At 38.7% G+C, this 24680-nt stretch overlaps 1 protein-coding gene across 1 annotated transcript in view; it reads right to left on the bottom strand.

Moving 5' to 3' along the window:
* Positions 1-24680, bottom strand: part of CNTNAP5 (contactin associated protein family member 5) — a 264255-nt gene that overhangs the window by 48608 nt on the left and 190967 nt on the right. The window contains exon 14 of the mRNA XM_059852775.1: positions 2069-2225. Coding sequence (XP_059708758.1) covers positions 2069-2225 — 157 coding nt within the window. The remainder of the gene's footprint in view (positions 1-2068; positions 2226-24680) is intronic.

Below are 24680 nucleotides of genomic sequence, written 5' to 3'. Positions count from 1 at the left end.
GGTTTCAGATTCGAATGCTCGTTATATATCAGGGGGTCAGTGTTCTAGCAGGGAAACACAAAAGCAATCTTCAAGAGGCATGAAATTTCTTATGTTTAGAAACCCTTCATAAAGGTCAGGGTTTTCTTAGCTTTTAGAAAGCCAACCTTCAGCTTAGAATACTACCAAAGTAAAATTTTCTCATGGATTAAAAACCTAAGCAACTGAATCCCTGAACCAACAAACAGTAGGCAGTTTGGTGGAGGTACCTTGTAAGCATATTCTGTTATTATCATGAAATTAGGAGAAACAAGTAGCTCTCTGAGCTGCCAAGCTAACGATGCATGATTTCCAACATCTTTCTCCCATGAGGGTTTTCCAAAATCTAATAAAAGTGTACGCTTCCTTAACTTCCTTCTTGTGGGCATTAATTGGCTTTTTCCCCTCAGCCTGGCATAAATTTTCATAGAATGTGTAATTTGTAATACTTTTGAGACTTCTCTTTATCTGTCCAAGATGCTTGAAACAAATCTGCTTGTTCAAAATCGTTGGGGGGTGTGTGGGGGGAAATGGAGATGAACACTCACAGCATAACATGTTTAGGTCTCATTTCCTGAGGAGACTCAGCTGAAATATTAAAAAACTGCATTTAGCTTTCACCTTGCATTGGTTTGTACAACCTAGTGGTGCAGTGCCCTGCAGTCTAAGACTGCAACCCCAGAGTCTGCCAGCACAACACCCTGCTCTGCTTGAGCAGTGAAAAATGGAACGTGGATTATGAGAAGAGCCAAGCACCAGCAAAAACAGATGCTCGTGATGCTCATATGCAAACCTCGTCAAAAGCACATCTGATAGCCAAACATTAAAGAAAAGATTAGCATGCACAGCCCATGCTATTCAATACAAATTACATTCATAAGCCAATATTTACATAAATATCTTCCTGAAGAAATTTCCTTACAGCTATAATTTCTGAAAGTGAATAACGACCCCAGGGATTCAAAGGGTCCAAGCAAATAATCACACTGTCTAGAAATCAAGCAACCAAAAAAGCCCAACACTTACAGTGACAAGTAATTTCTGATTTTTTTTTTGTTTTGTTTTAAGACTCCTTACCATTCCTTTCTACTCACTTTAAGTGAAGGTTTCACAGGGCTAATTCAGACAGTGTTTCAAACACAGCAGCCTATGACAGCAAGACATTTCTTCTCTACTTCCATTATTCATAATATCTGAACTACTTGAGGTTAAAATATCTTTTTTTCAGAAAAAGGACAGCAGATCCTATCAGTGAGTGGTCTAGAAGGCAGACTGAGTGAGAAGAATTTTCACATGTATGTTCAGTGTTTCAAACTGTACTTCCAATAACACTCATCTGGCATTTCAGTCCCCTCAAACACGTTTGGAAAGTTCACCTACTAGCTCTTGGTGGCTGGAGTGTCTCTGAAAGTGCAGAGAATGACAGAAGATTGTGAGGTGGCCTTCCCAGATTCATGCAGCATCAGAGCACAACAAAGGTAAGAACCCAAGGAAAGCTCTGAATTTTCATGCTGTGACTCTAAAACTTCCTATGGAGACTGAACCAAAACCTACAGAAGCCAAACAACTCTTCCTATTGACCTTAAAAAGCTTGAGATCCAATGTAAAGGAAGGTTAAGGCACATTATACTGTTTTGTAGGAAAAATACAAGTGTTTAGTAGTACATATTTCTTGTTTAGCTGTATCTGAATTTTGCTGTCTAGGTCTCAATTTTCTGGTCTGATGCACACCTATGAAACCAGCTCATAGAGCCTTTATTCATGCAATGCTACAGTTGAACCAAACTTTTAAGCAAATAAAATTACCTGATTTGGCATTCAACAAAAAAGCCTTTTTTGTAGACCACCTATCCCAGCAACCTGCTTCAGCCAGATGTCTTTGTTCAAAATCAGAATTTAAGGTGAAATCAGAAGTCCAAATTCTAGTTTAATTTTCATTCTTGTCAGATTACACTCAAGCTACCTGAACTGTGAAGCAGGATAGATTTAAGCCTTCTTGCCCCACCTCCTATCCCTAACTCTTCACACAGACACATGTTAAAATTATTACCATTCTTCTCTATCTGCGTCACAGTTGCAAAAATATCTCATATCCAGACAACTTTCTTCCAATCCACAGGCACACTGCTGAATGCCTGGAAGAGATCCTCCCCAGTAAAGGTGCTTTTCATTGGCACGGCCAACCCACCAAGCAAATGGAACTCCATCTGGATGAAAGGGAAAAAAGAGGGGGGGAAAGAGAAAAGAGAAAAAGAGAGAGAAAGAGAACTTGATAAGCAAACTGGATTCTCCCGAGAATGCAAAAGAGAATGGAGGTGGACATGTAAGACAACACTCAAAGAAAAGGTGCAAAATGCAAAGTAACAAACCACAAACTTTGCCCCAAGTTCCATTTTATGGAATACATGTTGAGAAAGCAACAGTTCTTTTCTAATCCCATTAGGGCTCACGTGCCAGTTACTCATGAGAACCCTGGCACCTTTCAGCTGACAGGACTTTGGAATGGTGAAGCCAACACCAGTGTCTGCACCAGATGTGTCCAGTGGTTTTTGTGTGACACTGGGGGGTAGATCTGATCACTGAAGTAGACTGAAAACAATTCTCCTGCCACAACTCACACTGCACAGATTGTACTGTACCACACAGTACTGGACAAGGACTTCTTGTAGTGTCAACTGGTTTTGCAGGAGCCCCTAGCCCTTGATCCAGATTTCTTACCTTGGGAGTCAGATATAAAGAACAAAAATCTACAAAAATAACACACTGACTGATATATTACTATGAACTTAGCACAGCTCCTCTCAAAACTAAGACTAAAATTTCTATTGGTTTCTCAGGGAGCAAGGTTAGTAATTTTAATGGGCTGTCCATGGGTGGAATTTGCAAATGTAAAGTCAGATAAGATATTAAAAAAGGTAGGACATAAGTGGGAAAAAATATTTCCCTACTTGGGAATCAATTTATCTCTGTGAAGCTATTTTCTGCCTACAGGAGCTTTAAGATTTATGCATTTATATAAACCGAGACAGTTTTTTTGTTCACATTTCAGAATCCATTATGCATCAAGCATTAAGTATTAATAGTCAGATAGAGTAAGCAGAATCTGATGTAATGAAATTCACAGATGAACATTTTCTAAGACTGACTTTGTCTTCCAGCTCAGCTAACTTTTTCATTGACTCCTTAATCCTTAAATCAAGAAATGTAATCAGTTATACATACAGGTAGATGGCAAAATTTAACAAAACTGACATATCAAGATTTTTTGATCAAAGGAGCTTGGAAAAATAAACTGCATGGCTAATGAAGAAAGATGCATCAATTTATTCTTCTGTTTTTCTAACATTACTAGTAGGGAGTATTTCTCATTATACAAGGCAAGAAAATTTAAATTATGAAATGCAATCAAGGTTAACTGTAGAATGTAGGAGACTAATTAAAATGAGTTTTAGAATCACTTGGCAAAATTAATTCATATTTATTTTTCTTCTAAGCTTAGACTGCTGAACTGTAAATTCATAAAAAAAGGAAAATAAAAATAGGAAGAGCAACTACATTCTCATGATACCAACAATTAAGACATGACGAATTTGACCAATACCCAGAGGTACTCATTAGAAAAACACAATCCAAATAGATCTAAGGATTCATCCTACAAAAATATACACATTCATTTTAGGCCTCATATTATTGTCAACACATTTATATTTTCTTTCTTTTCTATTCAGCTGATTTTCTTGCAGAAGTTGATTGCTGCAGCCAGTGTAACAGTTCTCTACTATATTATTGGGAAATCACTCAGTAAAGCTTGGAATAGTAATGTTAATTGAATAAAAGGGTGATTTGTCTAGGAGTAGAAATAGATATTCAGAAGTGCTTAATCTAATTTTAAAAGTGCCCATTCTGGAAAAAAAAAAATTAGATAAAGATAAATTCTTCATGCCAACAGCAAATAATGGTGTCCATTCATCAAATACAATCTGTGTCAGTTTCCTTTGGTGGAAGCCATTATATACTTAAACATAACAGCGAAATAAGCAATCCTTCGTGTGTATTAAGAATAAGTAATTTCCTGACATCTTTTTCAGATCTGTTGTTATTTGTTTCATTGAGCAATACCAAGCAAACACATGCATATTCAGATTTATGCTACAGACTGGGGAAGTGGTAGAAGCACCACAGTTTGAGTCATTTACAACTAAATTAAACACAGTGCTAAAAAATAGAGCAGTCAACATTGTAAGAAACAATCTCAGATTGTCAAGGGAACAGGCTATAAAAAACCAGTGTATTTTCCAAAATTCTATTTATTAGGCAGAGTTCTGCCACCTTTACCCAAGACGAGTTGATTTTTTTCACTAACTAGTCCCCTAGAAATCAATTGTAGTATTAAGTAAAATTATGCCCTGATTCTTCAAAACTGTTTTCCACATGCTTAGTTTTTAACACATGAGAAATCAGAGCTTTTCAGCAAAGCTCTTCCAAATCTACAGTACTTCATCAACACCTGCAGAGTTTAGGAATTTTGAAACTTACATTGTATGTCATACACCTGTAATAGTGAAGTAAAACAATACTTCACAAACAAAACCAATCAATCAGAGTTCTTTCCAGAAAGTTTACACCATAATACCTTGGCAGAGCTGGAGGATGTCCTGCACTGAGATTGAGTTTGGCCAGCTTGTGTTCATTAAAATTTTCTTCTAAGTCTGTAGATTTGTCGCACAGTCTTCACTTCTATAATCGTGGTACTGCAATTTTTTCAAAGCGTTATCAATTCTCCACCACCTCAAAATGAATTAACTTCCCTTCTCTGGTGAAGCCACAGACCAAATCAATGACATTAAGTAAGGATCTTAAATGACCCCATCACCTTATGGTAACATAAGTCAGTAGAGTTCTACTTTAATATTTCTAAGCTAAAAAGTCCATTAATAAGAAGTGCTACTAATTCTTCATTATGTGCTTACACTGCTCCTAGCAACACATCATTTAGTAAAAAACATTGTCAAAAGCCTGCTGCACAATTAAAAGTATTATTTTCAATGCATTTTTTCCTATTATTAGTGGGAAAAAATTATAGTCTAAGAAAAAAAATTTAATGCTGTCCTTGAACTCCATGCTATGGTTTTGAAGGAGAGAATGCGTGTGAAAAAATATCCCAAACCAAGCAAAACAAGCAAGTGCCAAGTGAATGAATTTACCAAAGGTAGATCAGTAATGAGATTCTTTCCAGTGATTTCCTTCTGCGCTGCTTAAACTGCCTTAGGAAGATATAAATTTTGATAACAAAATCTTCAAAAAGGGCAATTTTTGGGTTGTATTTCCTGCAGTGGACAGGATGACAGAAATGTCATTGAATGGAAGCCTCTAGAAACAGCTGTTATATTTACACCACTGTTTTTTACCATCATTTAATATAGTATTATAGTAAATATAATGCAAGCATAATGTAACAATATCAATAACTTAATGATAATAATATATAATTATAATGAATTAAAGAATAATATAAAAGAACTAAGCAGGCAGACCAAATTTTGTATCAAACCAAGTATTCCTGTGTGCTGTCAGGCACAGACAGCAGAAGGTACAGCTGGCACAGATCTTCTGAAAGGAAAGAATTAGGGGTCTCATCTTCTGTGGATTCTCTATTCAGCGGCTGGGTGTGTGCATCCAAAGAGCCAAGTAAGATTCTGGAAACCCTGACATATACAATACTGCAGTACATGGACAAGAACTCAGTTTGTGCCCGTCCAGCAAGGCATGGAGGGTCAGGCTGTCAGTTCTCCAGCAGATTTCCCATCTCTGCTCCAGCAGTGTGCTTAACTCAGCTGCTCATTGCCAGCTCCCTGTATGGAATCTGCCTCAGCAGCAGCAAGGCTGGCACCGACTGCATTCTTCACCAGCACAGAGGCTGAGGACTATGGAGAGCAAAACAGACACGTGGAACTGGTTTCCAGTGATCCTTAGGAGATGCAGCTTGAGATCAAATTCACCTGCATTGCGTATCTGCCTCTTCCAGGGACAAGAATGGCTGAATATGTAGTTGGTGTCCTTCTACCAGCTTAAACTCTTTTAAATCTCCCTCATACTGACAGTTCTCTCATTTTCGTATTAGGAGGCACTGACATTTGTTGCAATACAAGTTATTTTCAAAGGTTTAGGTTTGCTCTTGCTTTAAATGGCATTTTTTCAAAGATTATTTGCATAGGCACTCAGAAGCTGAAGGAGTGGCAGAAGCAGCATATTCCAACAGCATTTATACACATTATATGCATATCACTGTGTGTACAAACTCCAAGCAACTTCTGTGGACTCAGTTTGCCTTTATACAATCAGAAAGTCTTAGTACTGACTTTTATGTTTATACAGTGTGACTTAAAGCCATGCATTTTTAGAAGTATTATATTTAAAATATTTGTCAGATTTGTCTGTATGATTTCTCTGTTTGTTCTTGCTATGGCAACAAAAAAAATCTAATTATGGAAACATAGCAAGATAAATTGGATCCTGTGTTAAACTCCTGTGCTGTATAAACCTAAAGTCTGACAGTCTGACACAGCACTTATTCCTAAGACAGTCAAGGTTTTTGGGGTACCCAAGTTATTGAAAGAGGTCAGTTAAAGGTCTTTTTCACCACCACTTCTGGTCAATTTATTTGCATTTGTCTTTTAAAACACTGAAAGCCTATTGTACTCTAACAACATTGTCTTGGCAATTTTCATGTTCATTTTGTCCTCAAAATTCAAACCAAGTTAAGCAGAACTGAATTTTTAAAATCTTACATCTGTAAATTTTACTGAAGAAAATGTAAATTAATTTACATCTATGCTGTTTTCTCTTAAAAAAAAAGAGATTCACATATCAAGAGGTAGTGAATAGTAGGAAAATGCTGATTGTAGAATTGCAGAGAGCAACCAAAGCCAATTCTTTGAAATCTCACTCAAAACCATATCTGTTTGCACTAACCACCTCAACAATATCAAATCCTGCAAATGGTTCACCTGATACATTGAACAGTATGTGAAACAAGCAGTTAGCAGATTTTGCTCATACTTATGCCTGTATATATACACATATATACACATATATATTTCAACCTAAGTAACTGAATTCAGAGGCCAAGTCAGTGTACAAATTATCATCTCAGATAATAATTTTTTTAAAGCCTCTTGAATAAATGGACAAAGCAGTGACAAAGGAAAAGTGACTCAATATTTTTGCAAGGGTTTACCAAGATCTTGTTTACCACACCATTTTTTTTCATCATAACATTTTTACAGCTTTTTATATTGGACTTTTCAACATTCGATTGACATAAAACCAAATTCTTCCTGTTTGGTCTTTCAACAGGGAAAAAAAGACAGTTTTGATAAATGAAAAAAAAAAATATTTAAATAATTCTGGATAAAAACAGGACAAATTGGAGAAATATTCCACACTTAGCTGAAAGCACATAATTAATACCTTCTTAGAGGCTGTTTATTCAGTGAAGAAGTCAGTGACTAAGGATCTGTATTGGTTTAAACAACAACTCCCACCACTGTGAAAATAAACTGATAACTCAAAGCAGGCTGAGCTCAGGCTGTGATGCATTAACCATGACGTGCTGCTCATTCTGTGAAGGGGATGCTGAGATTTAACAGTGAAAATGCTGCTCTTTGGTTCATAGCCCTCAGCGAGGGTCTTGTGGCTCTGCCCCTGCCATGTGGAAGCAACACCCACCTCTCTAGATGTCAGGCTCTCTGCACCTCACAAACAACCCTGCTTTTAAGTCAAGATCAGGTTACCTTGGGAAAAATTAAGTAATATGGACCAGGAAAAAATGAGGATCCCCAATGACATGGTTCCTTTGAACATTATTTACCTGGTGAGCCACCAAGTCACCCAGCTGGTTTTGTACCACACTACTCTGCTTCCATGGGGACACACACCTGTTTTATGCCCATCTCATCCTTTTTCTGTAGAGACATCATGACTATCTAATACTTCCTTCCTTTACTTTTAGCCTTCCCCATGGCAATTATACCAGTTTCACAGTCCTTTTTCTCTCCTAAAACTACAACCCACATATCACTGCCCTAATTTTCAGAGATGACAAACATGGTTGTGTTGGAAATCACAGGCGGTCAAACACTGCACCAAGACAGTCACTTTCTGTATTGTGTACCAACTGTGCCAGCCAACATTACTAAGAATCTCACTGAGTTTGATTAAAATTTCTGTTCAGGTTCTGTCATTATTCAAATCAGCTATCCAAAAGTGTAGTCCTGCTAAAGCCAGTGGAACTACCCAATGGGCAAGACCACAAAGTTTGCTCGTCATTCTAAAATTATTTTGTGAAGTGTGGTAAGGAAAAGGGGGGGAAAGGCAGTACCTTGCTGACATTTTGTTTCTTGTTATACAGCTTTGCTGCCAAGGTGCATTGCTTTCACAGAATCCCAGGTTGAAACCATTGCTTAAAAAAAAAAAAAAACACAAAGGAAAAACCACATAGCAGCATTTGTCTGCTTCTCTTAAGCAGAGAAACTGCTCTCCCTCTAGAGCAGCTGTTACCACAGTGTGCTCTGTTCTTCTGGAGCTGTTAGGGACTTCTCAGAGATGAGCATGGGCAGAAAGAAGGTAAATAAACATGGACCTTTGCTTCTTCTACATTTAACAGGAGCCTAATGAGCCGAACTGCTGAGCTGCAATGACAGAGCTAATGCCATGCACACTTAGAGTGCCTCAGCAAAATCCAAATCATCATCAAGCCTTTAAGAGACAGATTTGAGGATGAGCATAAGGATTTCAAACCCAAATACTTTTAGATGCTGAGGAACATTAAATCTACAGCCAAACTAAAATTTTGTGCCTCATGAATGTCCCAGCTGAAAGCCTAAGAAGGCTGAAAATATTATGAGTACTTGCATTCTCCTCTGCCAGCCCAGGCTGGGTTTTTATTTCAATAAATTTCTGGCCAAGTGACAAGCTTCCTGAAAGATGCAAGTGGGACTCCAGCCAGCAACAAAAACTATGTGAACAGCTGAAGGCATGCAGGTTGGGAAGGAGAAGCAACAACGAATAAACAATCCAAAGAAGATTATAGCTTTTAGGGACAAATGACAAGACAGGAGATGGCAGCTTTGAATCCTCAGCAGTTTTGCTGAAGATGAACTGGATACTCTACCCTGCTGAAACAAAAAAAATTATCTAATTTCCTTTATTTTCTGCATTGCAGCTCACCTTCACTTCAAAATTGTCCCTCTTGCTTTCAATTCCTTTTCCTCTTCCTCATTCCCCTTTTCTTTTCCCATTTTCTCTGTTTAGCCTAAATCCTGCAGGTAAATTCAGACAAACAAGCCTGACACTGCCTTAACAGATAAGCCCATGACATTGATGCATGTCCTGCCACATCCTTACTCTGTACTGGGACCAGAAACCCATCAATGCTGTGGATTCAATTGCAAGTGAATAATCACCATGGATAAGCCACAGTGGGCTCCAACACAACCCTGCCTGGGCCAGAGGAACAGCTCCTGCTCAGCAGATGTCTGGATTTTTTTCTTTATGTCATAGATATACCCAGTAGGGATAATGGCAGTAAGATGAAACAGTCATTTCTTGCCTTCACAATGCTCAACCAGCTCTCCTGTGTTCATCCTCACTACCAGCATCCTCTCACCTATTTCCACTGGATGCCACCTCGTGAGGTGTTTCATTACAGTGCCCAGGAAATGGTCTTTCATTCTTAATCAGCTCTTCTGCAGAAGTATAAAATGGTTAGTGAGAATAAATAGTAGCATGTGCTGAATTAACAGATTAATAAAGAGAAAATAAACCAGATTATGTAATTCAGGTTCGTGTGAAAGTGCTATGGGACACTGAATGATCCTGTTTGATTTTGGGGCTCTCTGTACCTGCAGCAGACCGACACTCCTCAGTGGCTCTCTAGAGCCTGAGGAAGACAAAAGGAATGACATTTGCAGCCACCCTGTAGTCAGACAGTAACACAGCCCACTCTCTCTGTGTCCTGCTGAAGCCTTATCCACATTATCTTATGAGCTAACTGGATGGGGTGCCCACGTGGAATGGAGGAAAGCATGGAAGAGATGAGTGAGATTGTAAGTTTAGACACATCATATGCTCTTCAGAGCTTTCTTTTTAAAGCATTTTATAATGGATGTGAAAGGGCCACAGGGAAAGGCCTCAGGGGAGAGAGCACTGAACTAATGCACCTTATAAAATACTGCAAGGTGAGAGTAGTAGTTTATCACAGCAGTTTTTGTTCTTAAATGCTACTTAAGTTTTCATAGATGAAAGCACTTTCAGAGGCTAGAAATAAGATTGCAGAGGACAGAGGGGAATAGTTGAAGCATCAATGACTATGAATGGTGCATCAAACCATAAACCAATCATTTCTCCACAAGAAAACTTGTTATTCAACTATTATTCATGGAAATGTTGAAGTGAGAAAACTTCTACAGAACAGTAAAGCTACATTATAAGCAACTGTCCAAGGAAGGACCTCCAGGAAGAAACACTTTATAGTTTATTCATTTCTTGTTATTTTCCAGGAATAATAATGGACAGATCCAGCAACCAGCAGAGAAGCATCCAGCTCCAGGGAAATCAGGGTGCAAATTTGCACTCACGGAGCATCAGGCTGTTCCCAAAAGACAGAACAGCTAAGGCCAGACAGGACCTTTGGAGAAGATTAGTCCAGCCTCTGTTCTGGAACAGATTCAGGATGTAAGAATTCCTTAGATAAACTCTGTGGCGTCACTGAGTCAAGCAAAAGCACCATCTGCAGGTATGCAGCAAGTGATATACAGGCCTGAAGAACCTATTTTTAAAGGGGGTAAAAAAAAGTTACTTATATTTGTTCTATTTACTCTTGAATTATCCATCATGACAGCTCAAACCCTTGGGATTGGGCGTGGATGAAGAGTAATGACCTTAACTGTAGCACTTTGCACCTCCTGCACTCCACCTGGTGGAACCATGGAGCCCCCAGCTCTGCACAGCTCCCAGGCTCAGGTGCTCTCACCTGCCTGACAGCCCGAGCCTTTCACCAAGAAAGCCCAAAAAACCCCAGGGCAACAGCCTGGCCTAATAGTGGTCTGAAAGTCAGGGTATAACTCAGAGCAGGTAGCTTGTTTATGAACACAAGCCAGCTAGAGTAAAGCTGAGGTGAATTAATCAAGGATTAATTCAGTTCTTGCTAGAAATCATGGACAGTTGGCTGGATTATGCCCTCAATGAGATGCAACTAGATAAACTAGAAAAAGAGTATAGATAAAATGGGGACATTTGGGACATTTAATAGGAGACTGGATGAGTTACAGAAAAACATGCTGTGGAAAGCAATCTTTGCTTGGTCCTTTGGGAGAAACTACATGCACTAATAACAGTTCTTCCCCACTCCTTTATTTTGAAAAGTGTCTGAGTAAAAATGGAATTACCTTACTCGACAGAACTGTTTCCTGTATATGCAGTTTCAACTACTAGCATTAATAATGAGAAAAGGATCCTTATTATCACTTCTTTTTTACCCCTGCTCACATTGCACCAATACACTCACCAGTGGCTCAAATGGACTGTCTTCAGATTTGACAACCCTCCACAAAAGACAGATTAATTCTGTTCCCATTGCACTTGCAATGGCAGCTTCTAGGAATAATAAAATCTAGATTCAGGTATAGAGAATCTTTATTAGCACTATTGATTCATGAAGCAACGAGAACACACCTTGTCCTTCAGCTCCCAGGTTAATACAGCATAGCTGACAGAGAATAACATCTATTTACATAGGGTGAATCTGACCAGAAAGTCATTAGGACCATGTCATTTCCACGGTGTGCCCTTTTGGAGTGCAACCACTGACTGGCTCCTGTAAGTGCCTTATAATAACTACCGAATTTCATGGCTCAGATTGATCTTAGAGAAATCAGAAAATATCATCAATTCGTATGCTGAATATCTGAACTGGAGTAAAAACAGAAAAACAGTCTTAATAGAACATAAATTAGAAGAGATAATATTGCTAATCACTTTAACGCTGGAATCCCTAACTAAATAAATTAGAGGATTTTCTTAAAACTGATAGTAGCACTCTCAGATAGTATTAGGATGGCATTTCTGTTTTGAAAAGATACCTGTAGAAAATTATATCACATCTCAAGTTCTTTATCTCAAGTCCTGTAATATTACCTGAGTATCTTGGGTAGGAGGGAAGTCCAGTATCTCTCCCCATGCAGTCACAGATAAAAAGCCCTTAGTTTGGGTGTTTTGTTTCTTTTACTTTCATTTAGGATTTTTGTTTGGTTGATGTTTTGTTTGTTTGTTTGTTTTTAATGGCAAAAAAAGCTGTAAAGTCCCTGGGAAGAGCATGCAATATATCCTTTGTCTTCTACAAGACAGGCATTGTAAACAAGTACAAAATTACACCAACACCCAAAAGAGAGTTCAGAGAATAATATAAGCACATTTCTGAGACTTACACCAATTATGAGCCAGCAAGGCAGCTTGGACAGTGTAGAAACCACACTTTGAGCCTCTCCTCCTACCCTTTTGTCACATCCCTACTGAACTAAAATCTCACTGGGCCAGTTGAACTGGATTGCTTATTTTTTGTTCTCAAAGCATGTTAGTTGGCAAAAGACAACTCTGAATTGTACCTCTTATGATCAAAAAGTCCTGCACAGCGGTGCAGAAAGTCTGGTTTTAAGCTTTATTAAAAAAAATCAACAAAAAACCAACCAACCAACCAACAAAAGTGAACAAAAAGCCTCCCAATAACTTGTTGAACTGTGTTCCAGTATCTCTGAGAGACATTACTGCAACTCATTAAACTTCTTTATAGTCTGATGTGTTACAACACATTACAGAGCAATTGTAAATAAATAACTGCTGATTTGACACTGCTTTCAACTGCAGAGCAATTCTGCTTTCCTCAATGTTACAATTAATGTCAGCAGCTAATGCCTTGAGTGGTGGAATCGGAAACTCAGCTACGATAAACACATGCAGGCAGATTTCAACTTAAGGATATACCCAAACTGCAGCATGGCCTTAGTTCAGCTGTCCCTGTCTCAGGCTGCAATTACAGTTCTGTTGGTCAGAGCAGCAGGGGTACCATTTGTCATCCTAAGGAAGGCTGGAGTGCTGTGAAATTGGGCACTTTGGAAAAATGCAGCTGTAGCAGAACATATGTATAGGCAAGACCATGAAATGAACTGGCTCCAAGCCAGCACGTAAAGGCAAAAACAAGAGAATGTAAATGAAAAAAAATCATAAAACACTGTACTCAGAAGATGCTTCTATTGATATATCCTGACCAGCCTTAAAGGTCAGGATGACAACAATCTGTCTTCTCTGTGGGACTGCTTAATCAATTTGCAGCTCTTTTTTCTTCACCCTGTTAGCAACAGGTTCACATCTTTCAAATAGATCTTCTATTTTTGCTGCTTAATTGGTCTCAGGTTCCTGTGTATCTCTCTATACAGCTATAACAAACATGGGTGTGTATTTACATTCCTGCACAGACTGTAGTGGATAGAATATGAACTGTTCAGCTCTGCAGCTCTGCTGTCACTAACAGAGATTATTATGCAGCTGAAGACAGTTTTCTGTTCCTGGAGCTGAAGGAAGAACTGAGCTGTACTTTGGCACTGCAGTGAATACGGGCAGAGGCTGCAGAAGAATGACAACCATGCAACCTCCAGAAGCCCTAGTCCTTCCTCTCTTTCCAAAGCTGAACAGGCCTATGTGTCTTCTGTATTTATTGGTGAGAGAAAGAACCAGCACAGGAGCCATTCTATCTACAAGCATTACAAAGTGAGAATCAAGAACTCTACATATGAAATAACTCTCTACCATAGGCCTTTCATCACAACTGATGAGACAAACCCTTCTGTGGGCTGTATCAATGCTGTGAATCAAAAGTCCATAAGACCATCACATCCGTCACCAGCTTTCCTTCCAGCAGTAAGGCTCCTTAGTTGAGTGAATATCCTCTAGCCAAGTACAACTTACTACAAATGCTGTCAACTACTGGCTTGAAAAGATGCAGGCATCTCTGTCAGGTAGTGGTGCTTGGGTGGAAACACCACAATTGAGGCAGGTAAGTTTTTCTCTCAGATTGGGGTAGGATTTTGACCAGGTATTAACACATTAGAGTTCTCCAATTGATCCCTCAACAGGGATCAATCACTTCCATTTAACTGTCTACATAATTTGCCTGCTTTCTTTTCAAATTTGGAGCCCTAGGGGGACCTGCATCAGGGGAAATGAAGTCATGAACAAGATCAGACCCAAGCCTCATATTTAAAATAAAAATCCCTGAGGGGTAAACTTCTTTTAAAAATATATGAGAGCCTCTTCCCTCCAGCCTCTTCTCTCTATAGATATACTTCATGCATATGTACACCTCCATAATGGAAGTTTTTCTATGCAGATTTATTCTAGGAAATTAATAAATACAAATTACATGTTTATGGCTGCAATGCACTTTAATGATTTCTGCCCATCTGAAAAGCAGAACAAATGCAAAGGCAAATGTTACCCTGACGCAGACTTCATTACAAACAGACTGCAGAAACAATCAGCAGTAAGCCATCTCCTGCAAAGAAAAGGGACAACTTCCCTCTCCTAATCTCAGTGCTATTTTTCTTCCCTCAGTCAAATAGCATTTAGCAATGTTGATGTTGAAAATATATTTTGTTGAAAATATATTTTCTTCCACCCACTGGCAACCGGCCAAGGTAAGGTGCATTTTCCCAGAGGTTTAGGTAAGAGGTATCTGTATGATGCCGTAAATTCAGAGATACAGAAAACTGATGAGTTTTTTAAAGGAAGCCACCCCTAGCACAGGAAGAAATTCATTTGTCTGAAATTAGATTTCTTTTCTCTTCCACATTGTGAGTAAAAATTTTACCATAAAACTTTGCTTTTAAATGGAATACATAAATGACGCCCAAACAGCTGTCCTACTTAGCACTACTATGTAAACATCTGTTCACATTCCTGCATGCAAATAAGAACATCAGCTTGCAAGTCTCTTAGACTCAGATTAGTCTTTATCAAGCCCTCACAGAAAACACGGGGGTGGAGGCCAACGACTGTGTGAAGGAAAGGAAAGGAAATTCTTTGAAAGGAAAGGAAATTCTTGAGCTTTTTTAGCAAATTGATCCTTAAAGAAAAGATGGACGATGGAGAATACAAAAAACCCAACTACATGCAAAAAAACCAACATTTTTCAGTGTGTTTGCTTAAAGGGAAGTTTCAATTCCTATCACTTTGTGGTGGTTTCCTACTTCATCATATATTTTAACAGCTTGTTTCATAATTGGACTCTGTGTCAAATTTTTATCCCTCTTTATTCAAACCATCCTTTGAAAGTTCCAGGGTCCCAGTTCCTGCTCCTGCTGAGATAAATGGGATTCTTGACATTGAGGTGAATGGAAACAGGACTGGGAAGGCTGTATGCCTCATTAGATACACAATTCCACAGCACCCTCTAAAATTCTGCTGAACTCTCCCTTTCCAGCAAATAAAGCTGGTAAACTCAGAGGCCATGAAATGTCACTATTACATTTCAGCACTTAAATACATACCTGATGAATTAGCCATCTTCTTGCCAGGCATCTTAGAAAACTGCAGCCCCTGAGGGATTTCCCCTGGCCGTTACCACTTATTGCAAAGTCAAAGAGAGAAAGCTAAGGTTATTGTTTTGCCTGTGGAATCAAAATATGCTGAGAGGGCATGTTAATCCCCAGACTTAGAGGTTTATTGCATTTCTAATTCACACCTAAGGTCACCATATGTCAAGTGAGTATGCATTCTGCTACCATGGCTACTGCCATCATTTTAACTCTAATGCTAAATAGTTCTAGATTGGAACAATACTGACTTGGAAACAGCCTAATTTAGTGCTTATAGCAGAAGACTGGTCTTCTGATTAACGATGGAAAATAAAATGTTCTGGTTCTACCCTTGCATTTGTCAGACTCTCCAAAATCACACAAGTGATTTAAGCACTGAACCTTCATTTCCACATCAGAAAGTCAAAGAACTAAAAGGCCTGAACAACAAGAGTAAACAAAGCTAGCACAGCAACAACTAAGTCTTCTACACTGAGAAAGGTTAATAAGTTAATCAGTGTTTGATAAAATTTCATTCAGCATTTAAAAATACAGTATGAGGTTTGAAATCTGCTACTTGTATCCTGACAGCATCACACCATGGTGGAGATGCTTCCCTTTGCATAATGCATTAATGTGAATTTGACCACACAATTGTCATTCCTTGTCATTTAAGTAGTCTTACAGTTAAGCAGCCATAATTGTCCTTTGGGTGTTATCTTAAATACATTAAAAAAGAAATTGAATGCTTTCACCACATTATAGCTGGGACACTTTTTCAAAGCTAATTTCTATGTCTGTGAATTATTCATAATACACTTCAAACAGGCTCTTCTGGATAAGGTAATTGACCTTGTCTGCATGAAGCACCTACTACCCTGCCTTGGGATAATTTAATCTACGATGTGGTCCATTATTCAAAGGTAATGTCTTTTCATTAGGTTAGGCAATATATTATCACTCAACTAGTCACCTAATTCTGCATTTAGCATATTCAAGTTTTCACTTTTTTTGTCATAGGTTACACTCATCATAGCAATATCTCACATTTAACTAGCATGGTGTAACAGTAAGACAGCATTCTCTTGATAAATGGAAGCAGGACTTTGAGGACTCTAATTTCAAGATTTACACGTGCATTTTAAACCTCAGCTGGCTTCGTGTTTTCCATGGGTGAAAGCAGCAAAGGGTATCCATTCAGTAAGAACTAGGGTAAGGTCAAAACACAAGTACAACTAATGCACCAGGTGCAGAAGTTACGTAAGTTCACATACTGTTCAGTGGAAACACTTATGTGCTGATGAAACACATGCCAAATCACATGTATGACACATATCTAACACTTGCACAGTTTTATTTTTCTGTGTAGAGAAACCCCTGGGTGGTCTGCCATGTGAGGAAGCAATTAGCAACGCTGGCTGTAGCTCAGGCTGCCTCTGAACCATTGCAGCCTTCTCTGTACCAGACCATTATTAGGACCCAATTCCCTGCTACATATTCCCTTGAATGATCTTGCTCAGGGAAGACCAAAGTAACTGATTATTTTTTGTGTATGTATGGAGTGAAATCTCTGAAAGATAAACAGTTGAGCACCCATCTCTCTCCTGTGCTCCAACTACTTTGAACCACTTTAGCAGAATTAAGTGGCTCTGAATTTGTTTTAGTCAGTCACTGACTAAGTCCTCCTGCATGAGTAAACTCTTGAGTGGCACAGTGATCTGGAGGAGCTCCTGCATCAATCCCACTCCGGGCTCCTGCAAATGGCCAGAGATGGCATTCTAATTTATACTGCACCACTTCAGGAACCAGGCCTAAAGATGCCTCTCCTCCACCCCTCTCTACTTCAGCATTGCAGGGTAAACCTCTGTAAGAACAGAGTGCTAGCTTTTTCAAACTATCAGTGCTCAAGTGTTTAGGTGCTGATTTTAAAAACTGCATTAACAAGCTATGGTTGAACTTGTTAGCTCCTCTAAATATCTCAGGTTTTAAAATGTTTCTGTGTTTTTTAGTTTGTTTTATACTAAAGTGGAATTTAATGAAAGATGTAAAAATTAAGGAGTTAATCTACCATCTTACCTGCCTAAATCAGTACAAATATACTGAATCCAATGGATCTGATCCTGCATATCTTTGTGCTTTGTAATTTTTCAGTTGAATAATTCGTTACTGTAGCTTCTCTCTAGCTGTCCATTAATAGAATGTTATGATTCTGTTAGCTATTCAAAGCTTTTTAATCATGTTATATAAACACACTTCAGTCTCAGAGTTGTTTATCCTGATTAGATATTGTTTGAGCGTTCACTTAAAATTACAAAGCATTGCTTTAGAGCAGAAATAAAGGCAAAGGTATCCAAGATTTCAAGGTGTTAGAGCGAACATTTACTCTTAAGGTCATTGGCTAAACTCCTATTTACATGAACATTCAGGAACAATCTGTTCATGTCTTGGAAAATTTCTGCAAAGAGAAAAATCTCAGTATCATGGTCCAGAATGATATGAAAAAAAAAAAAAAAAAAGAATTATGAAAATTATCAAAGTGAAACTGAAATTTCGGTAGAACAAGAGTGAAATAGGTGATATTTATAATTTTCCATCAGCCAAGGGAAGTGTTGTTCCAAGCAAGATTACCTGCAACTGGCCTGACAGCTAGATCATATTTCACATCGGTCGAGTGCCTTCCATTGTGTAACCACAGTTGTGTGTGCACACTGATGGCTCCTGTCGCTATAATATGGTTATGTTTACCCATTAGTTTCTGCTTTTGTGCCACAACCCAGCAACTGTGATATTACAATTGTTCTAATGGTCTGTTTCACTTTGTTCATTTACCTATTAATTTTGGCAATGGCATATTTCATGGAACATAAATTTCATCCTCTGAAAACATGACAACCTGTAGTGCAATATGGTCAGACAGATTCTGGAGCTTTGTATGGACGTAAAATGAACTGTCCAGGGTGGCATTTTGGAAAGGACATACCTCCCTCTGGAGGCATTGCTTGTATGTAAGGTGATTACTTCAGCACTAACAGGATGTAATTATTCACTCAGTAAAATTCTGCCTCTATTAAGAAGGTACTTCTAATGTTCTGCAGATTGACTAGTGGCCCTAGCATGTCTCACAGAGGTAGTAAACAAAATGCAACACAATCTCTTTTCATGAATCCAGAACATAAGTGTTGACTGAGAAGGAAGTGACCTAGAAAACTGCCACTGCTTTGAATATGGAAGCTCTGGGAAACAGGACCCCAAAGCAGGATCTAAAAAAATGCTCATTGAAGGAGACCCTTTCCCAGTTCAACAGCACATATTAGAGCAGCAAAACAAATGGATCAAATTGACTTTGCTTTGCCAGAGAAAAAGCCAAAGTAGAGCCTACTTTAGAAGATAACTTGTCCTAGAATCCCATCCTCTGCTGTTACCTTAACATTCAGTCATACAGATTTCTCTCTAAGAAACAGCCCCTAAACTTCTGCCACACCCCAAACAGTTAGTCTTTGATCAAATTTCATGTGTTTTCATGTGGATAAAATCTGAGACTTTGAAATCACATTGACAAATGGGAGGCAACCAAGTGCTAATGTACAGAAAGCCTTTACCTCAAAGGAGAAAGAGTAACCAACACTACTTTGTCTTGTACCAGGCCTGACAATATCCATATGGCCTAAAAAATGAATTACAGCCAAATTCCACTCTTCTTTTTCCTCCTAAAAGGAGGAAAGAAGATCTACACATATCTACATAAATATATCCCAAAAAGAGAGAACTCCATCTGCATGAATACATAACTTTATGGACTCCACTGACCGTTTGAATCATCAGATGAAGGAAAAGTTAGTATTTAAAATAAACATATCATTAAATTGATGTTATTCTTTTCTCAGAACCATTTTTCAGATCTCTGGTCACTTTTTAAACAGCCCATCATAGGCTTGGAGTCAGTAAAACAAACCTTTCAGACCTGAACTAGGTTCAGTAACACAGAACTGAGAACTGAGGTTCAGTAACACAGAACAGCCAAGAACTGCTATCTTTTCCTTCCCCCCACAAATGTTACTATGAACATTTTGCTCACATTGAATGAGACAGCATGAACAAAACTGATTACAGACTATACTGGGAGCACTTTTCATGTGCCATTAGTGGTAATATACTGAAATCCCTACATGTAAATTAGACATGTCACTTTAAACTTTTTGGGGAAATGGGAGATGTAAGAAAGGGGGACATGGAACTAAGCATCCTGGATAAACAAAAAGCACACATAGACAGGGACTGAATCTAGCACAACAGCAATGGTCCAAAGGTCTATGAAGGAACAGTGGGTAGTGATGCAGTTCAATTGAGTTTAGGATGAACGTTTGGTTTGAGCTTTTGTTCCTTTCCTTAAAGGAGACAGACATTTCTGTATCTGGCATGGTGAGAAAATACTTACATCTGCATCTCATTTTAGCCCAAATTAAGATTTCCTTTTAGTGCTAGGACCCATGGAGTGGGTCTCTACTGATTCTAGCAGGCTTTAGATATTAATCACAACCTAGTTTTCTAGAGAAATGAGACATATTGAAACATTCTTCATGATTTTTTGTGCACACCTGTGTCTATTGCTCGGGTAACTCAGCAACCCACTGGCCAATTCCAAGAACATCTGACTGAGAAATACATTCCTACAGGCTCCAGGTACTGCCTAAGCAGAAAACAGGCATTACTGCTAGGAAAGCTCCTTCTAGTACTTAGCCCAGTGAAACTTGCAATGCATTTTTATTCCTCTGTGTATATAAAAAAATCCATACAGAAATTCAACACTAAACCACAAAACCAAAGGGGAAATAACAACATTTATTACTCTACCAGTTACAGTGCAAAATCAAAGCTTTCTCCTTTTATCTGGCTGAATACAACCAAAATCCTATTATACCCCACCTGAATATACCATTAGCTTCTTTGCAGTTTGGTAGGTCCATATAAACTCACGGGATCACATCTTCCTGCTAAATCACCATAACTCTGGTGACACAAAAGGAAATGTGTCTCTAAGGAATGGCACGTGCATTCTTCCACTAGTAGCACAAGGGCAAAGCACCAGAGGTCACTAGAGAAAGCTCACACTTGGAGTGAAAGACATCAAAGGTGTTCAGCTGGGAGGAAACACTTGTATGGTTCTTTTTTGTGGCTACAAGAACTTGGCCATTGGTTTTGGAGGGGTACATTTAAATCCATCTAATGGCCCATTCCAATTTCAGGCAAAATTGGTGTCAGTTGAAGCCTGATGCCTCAATTTTCCTCTCTGCTAAACAAGAAAGCTACCTTTAGAGGAGAACTGCATAGATTAATTGGTTAACCTTTCTAAATGCTAATGTTAATAAAACAAAAACAAAAAACTTTTCTTCTGGGGCTTCTGAATTCTGCTCTTGAGAGTAAAGGAAGAAGGCTCTTGATGTTGTTTTGAGTCCTGGACAGACCAAGGGGGAATATACACCTTGGCTAAACCAGCCTGAGTCTTTCTCTTGTCAAAAGGACTTGGAAAAGATTCAGGCTCAAAAGCTTTTTCATTTTTGTTCTCAATCTTTCGGGCCAAGCAAATCACAAGAAAGCTTCTCTAAAGAAGGTTTTAAAGGGGTTATTTTCTTTCAGGTCATCACATCTTTATAACTACTAGTCAAGTCTCATTCAGATCTGCTCTTCTCCAGATCCAGGTTGGGGGGGATGCAAACAATTCTAAATTGCTTTTAGGTGCTTCTTCTGAGTGGAAGAAGTACACAACTTTTTCTCCCAGTGTCTGGAAACATTTTCTCAAAGTATGCCTTCTTATCCTCTACATTTTGGGAAGTTCTTTTTATAAAAGGAAGTCAGAGAAACTGAGAAGAGCTACTTTTATGCTCCTTTTAGCACCAGATAGCTCATCTAAGAGTATTTAGTTTAGTGTTTTGCTTAGGGAAGATTTTGTTCCCTTTTTGTTTGAACACCAAGTAATGTCAAAATGCCACCTTCAGCTGATTCTCATAGATTCTTTTCTCCTGTCCCTGCGTTCCCACTTCCAAACATGAAAATAAATTTTCCACGGCTACCTTCCTGCAATGGGGGTAAAATTCCTGGACTTCAGATTTACAAGCACTGAATCTGAGCAGTAACCTCATTATTCAGAACAAAAACCTGTCATTTTTTACCATAGAGTTGCATTTTCTTTCCTCCTAATTACTCATATGATTAAGTTATGCTATTGATCTTTTGGTGCATAGCCTCTGAATACCTCTGTTTTCCTGGACAGGTCAAACCAATTCCAACAAAATCTAAGCACAGGGATTCCATCCCAACTGATTTTCTGCAAGTGCCTTGCTATGCACCTACTTTCTTCCCCAGGTCTAAAAGAGGACTCAAATGAACCCAGAACACACATAAAACTGAGAAATTACAGCCACAAATGCTTTTTTAGCCTCAAAAATAATGTAAATACCAATGAAAATTACTATTGCCATTTACTATTGCCACTCATGTGGCATCTTGGTGGAAGAGGTTAGATGAAAACTCTTCCACTGCTGTAATTTACATCTTCTGCTCTGCAAAATCAGAAAACATCACTCTCTGCACTGGCCCAAATTTGACAGACAAATTGGTTTAATGTCAGTAAGACAATCTGAGTCTAATGGAGCCCAAGATGTTTAAAGTAGGACAGCTGAAAGAAGCAGACAAATGGAAGCGTGATGAGAACACGCTCCCTGCTGTGGCTCTAATGAGGGAGAAGGCACACTTTTCTGCTCAGGCAGCAGTCCTGCTTTCTTCCTTGAATGGAGGACAGGTTGCTGTCATAGCTAATGACCCACTAATATAACAAACCATGTATTAGCTGTTTGTTTCTAATCACCATTATTTATTTATTGTTAACAATACTCTGAGTCCTGCAAATTAAAAAAAAAAAAGGAAAAAAAGTGACTATTACTGCTCATGATTAAGGGAATGCTGGCTGAAATAGCTTGAAAGAATTCTGTCCTTCTTCCTTCTTCACACTGAGTGTATAAATAGTTTATATAACTGGGTCTCTCAAGCCAGAGGTATCATTAAGATGTGTTTGATTCTGGCACACATGTGTGCCTCATAAAACTATCCATTTCCAAGCTCTTATTTGAACTGCAGAATTCCCTGAACTCAATGTTTCAGCATTACTGAGCTATGAGCACTTACATAATCCCACAAGTTTCACAGGTTGAACAAAAGATATTGACTTTACTCCAAACCAGAAGTTCTTTGGGATCAAAAGTCCCAAACCAACAGATTGTGGAGGTCAGGTAAACATCTTGCAGCATCAGCTCACACCACCAACTTCCTCATAGAACCACCAGTAATAGTGTATGCAATTAATTCCAGAATTCAGGCTCAAAATCTGTTGTCTAGATTTACACTTCATTTACATGTTCTATGTGCCTTCATTAATACCCCTGGTCAAGCTTCCTGTATACTGGAAAAGATAATTTCCATGTCAGTAAAAGACAGTAGATCTATTTGGTTTGGAGTGCAAATATGTTTTCTATGTAAACTGTAAAAAGTCTTAAATGCAATGACATTTGATAAAATAAAATAAAAGTATAACTCCAAAATTGCTCCTCAGACTTACAAAAATGAATTCATTCAAGGAAGGGGGAAAAACTGAAACAAACACACAACAAAAAAGCAACAGAAATATCCAGTGACAGCAGAAATATGAAGGATGTACTTGATAGAAGCAAAGAGGAGTGTAACCATAGAAGCTCTCTCCTCACTACTCCATCAATCCTCACTTGAAGAAGTGTTTTTTTAAATTCACCTGACACGTTGTGTCTAAAGCAAATACGGATAATGGTGCTCCAGTGTTCACTGGAGCCATCCCAGGAGACTCCTGCCCTGCTGCTGTCCCTGCAGAATTATGTCAGGTAGCATTAGAAGCCTGCCCTGTCCTGCAGTGGGTGTCAAGGAGGGAACATGCTTTCCTTCCACTGTGTTAGAAACCATCCAGTGTGTGGTTGAGCAAGGATTTATCCCCATGTTTTTCCCATCATTTAGCTTCTTGGCTGCATTTCAATCTCAGAGAAAGACAACAAGACTGGATGAGAAGTAATAGCAGCAAGTAGCTGCCATTCCTTGCTTGGCAGCTGTAGCACACTGTATCTCCCTGCCAGCCAGGGAGGATAGTAGAGGGAAAGGTGAGTAAAGGGTCAGAAACTGGGATAATGATATTTCCACTCTTCACAGGTGTGTGCAGGCTCTGTGCCAAGTTACCGCTGCAATGCCACAGGTTTTGTATTCTGCTCAGACCCCCTGCATTTTAATCAGCTGCACACAAAAACCAACATAGCATCTTTAAAAATGTCCTCTAAATCTCTCCCTACAAATAAGGGGGTTGCATTGCATTACTATGGTGAACTCTGTTCCAAAGTCTCCAAATATAGCACAAGTTGTCTAAAATTGCTTGTGAGAAACTGTCACTGCCACTTTGGGGGGAGAGACAAGGTATGGTGATGGAAACACAGATGGAAAGTCAATCATTCTCAAAAATGGGATTCTATTTACCCAAGAATAATTGCAGCACACAATCCACACCTGCCACCTATCCACCACTCCTTCAACACAAGCCACTTTTTGAGGGCAGACTGCCCTGTTCTATGTTATTTTGTGCAATGAAAAATAGTCTCCTGGTAATGCAATAACAATTTAAAGTTATTTTGTACAAGAACAAATAGTCCCCTGGCAGTGCATTAACAATTGAAAGTACTGGAATGATAAACTGGAAATTATATTTAAAAGGCATGAAATACCAGTGAGCAAACCCCCATTGGTAAATGACTGCTTGTTATAGGTCATTTTATGTCACCTCCTGATACATCTATGTAAAATACTCCGACAGAACCCAGGCTTCAGACTCCTTTCTTCAAAAAGATTTACTTTAAAGTGGTGAAATCTTGGTGCAAACCATATCTCAAAAAACTTTGGGCATTTCAGGTGAAAAATACTGGAGTTAGTGAAAGTCCTAGATGAGTAACCAAAAGCACTATAAAAGCTCTGCCT

The sequence above is a fragment of the Haemorhous mexicanus genome, chromosome 8, assembly GCF_027477595.1.
Source record: "Haemorhous mexicanus isolate bHaeMex1 chromosome 8, bHaeMex1.pri, whole genome shotgun sequence".
NCBI classification, from domain to species: Eukaryota; Metazoa; Chordata; class Aves; order Passeriformes; family Fringillidae; genus Haemorhous; species Haemorhous mexicanus.
The sequence above is the reverse complement of the archived record's forward strand: the minus strand, read 5'-3'. Positions and strand labels throughout refer to the sequence as shown.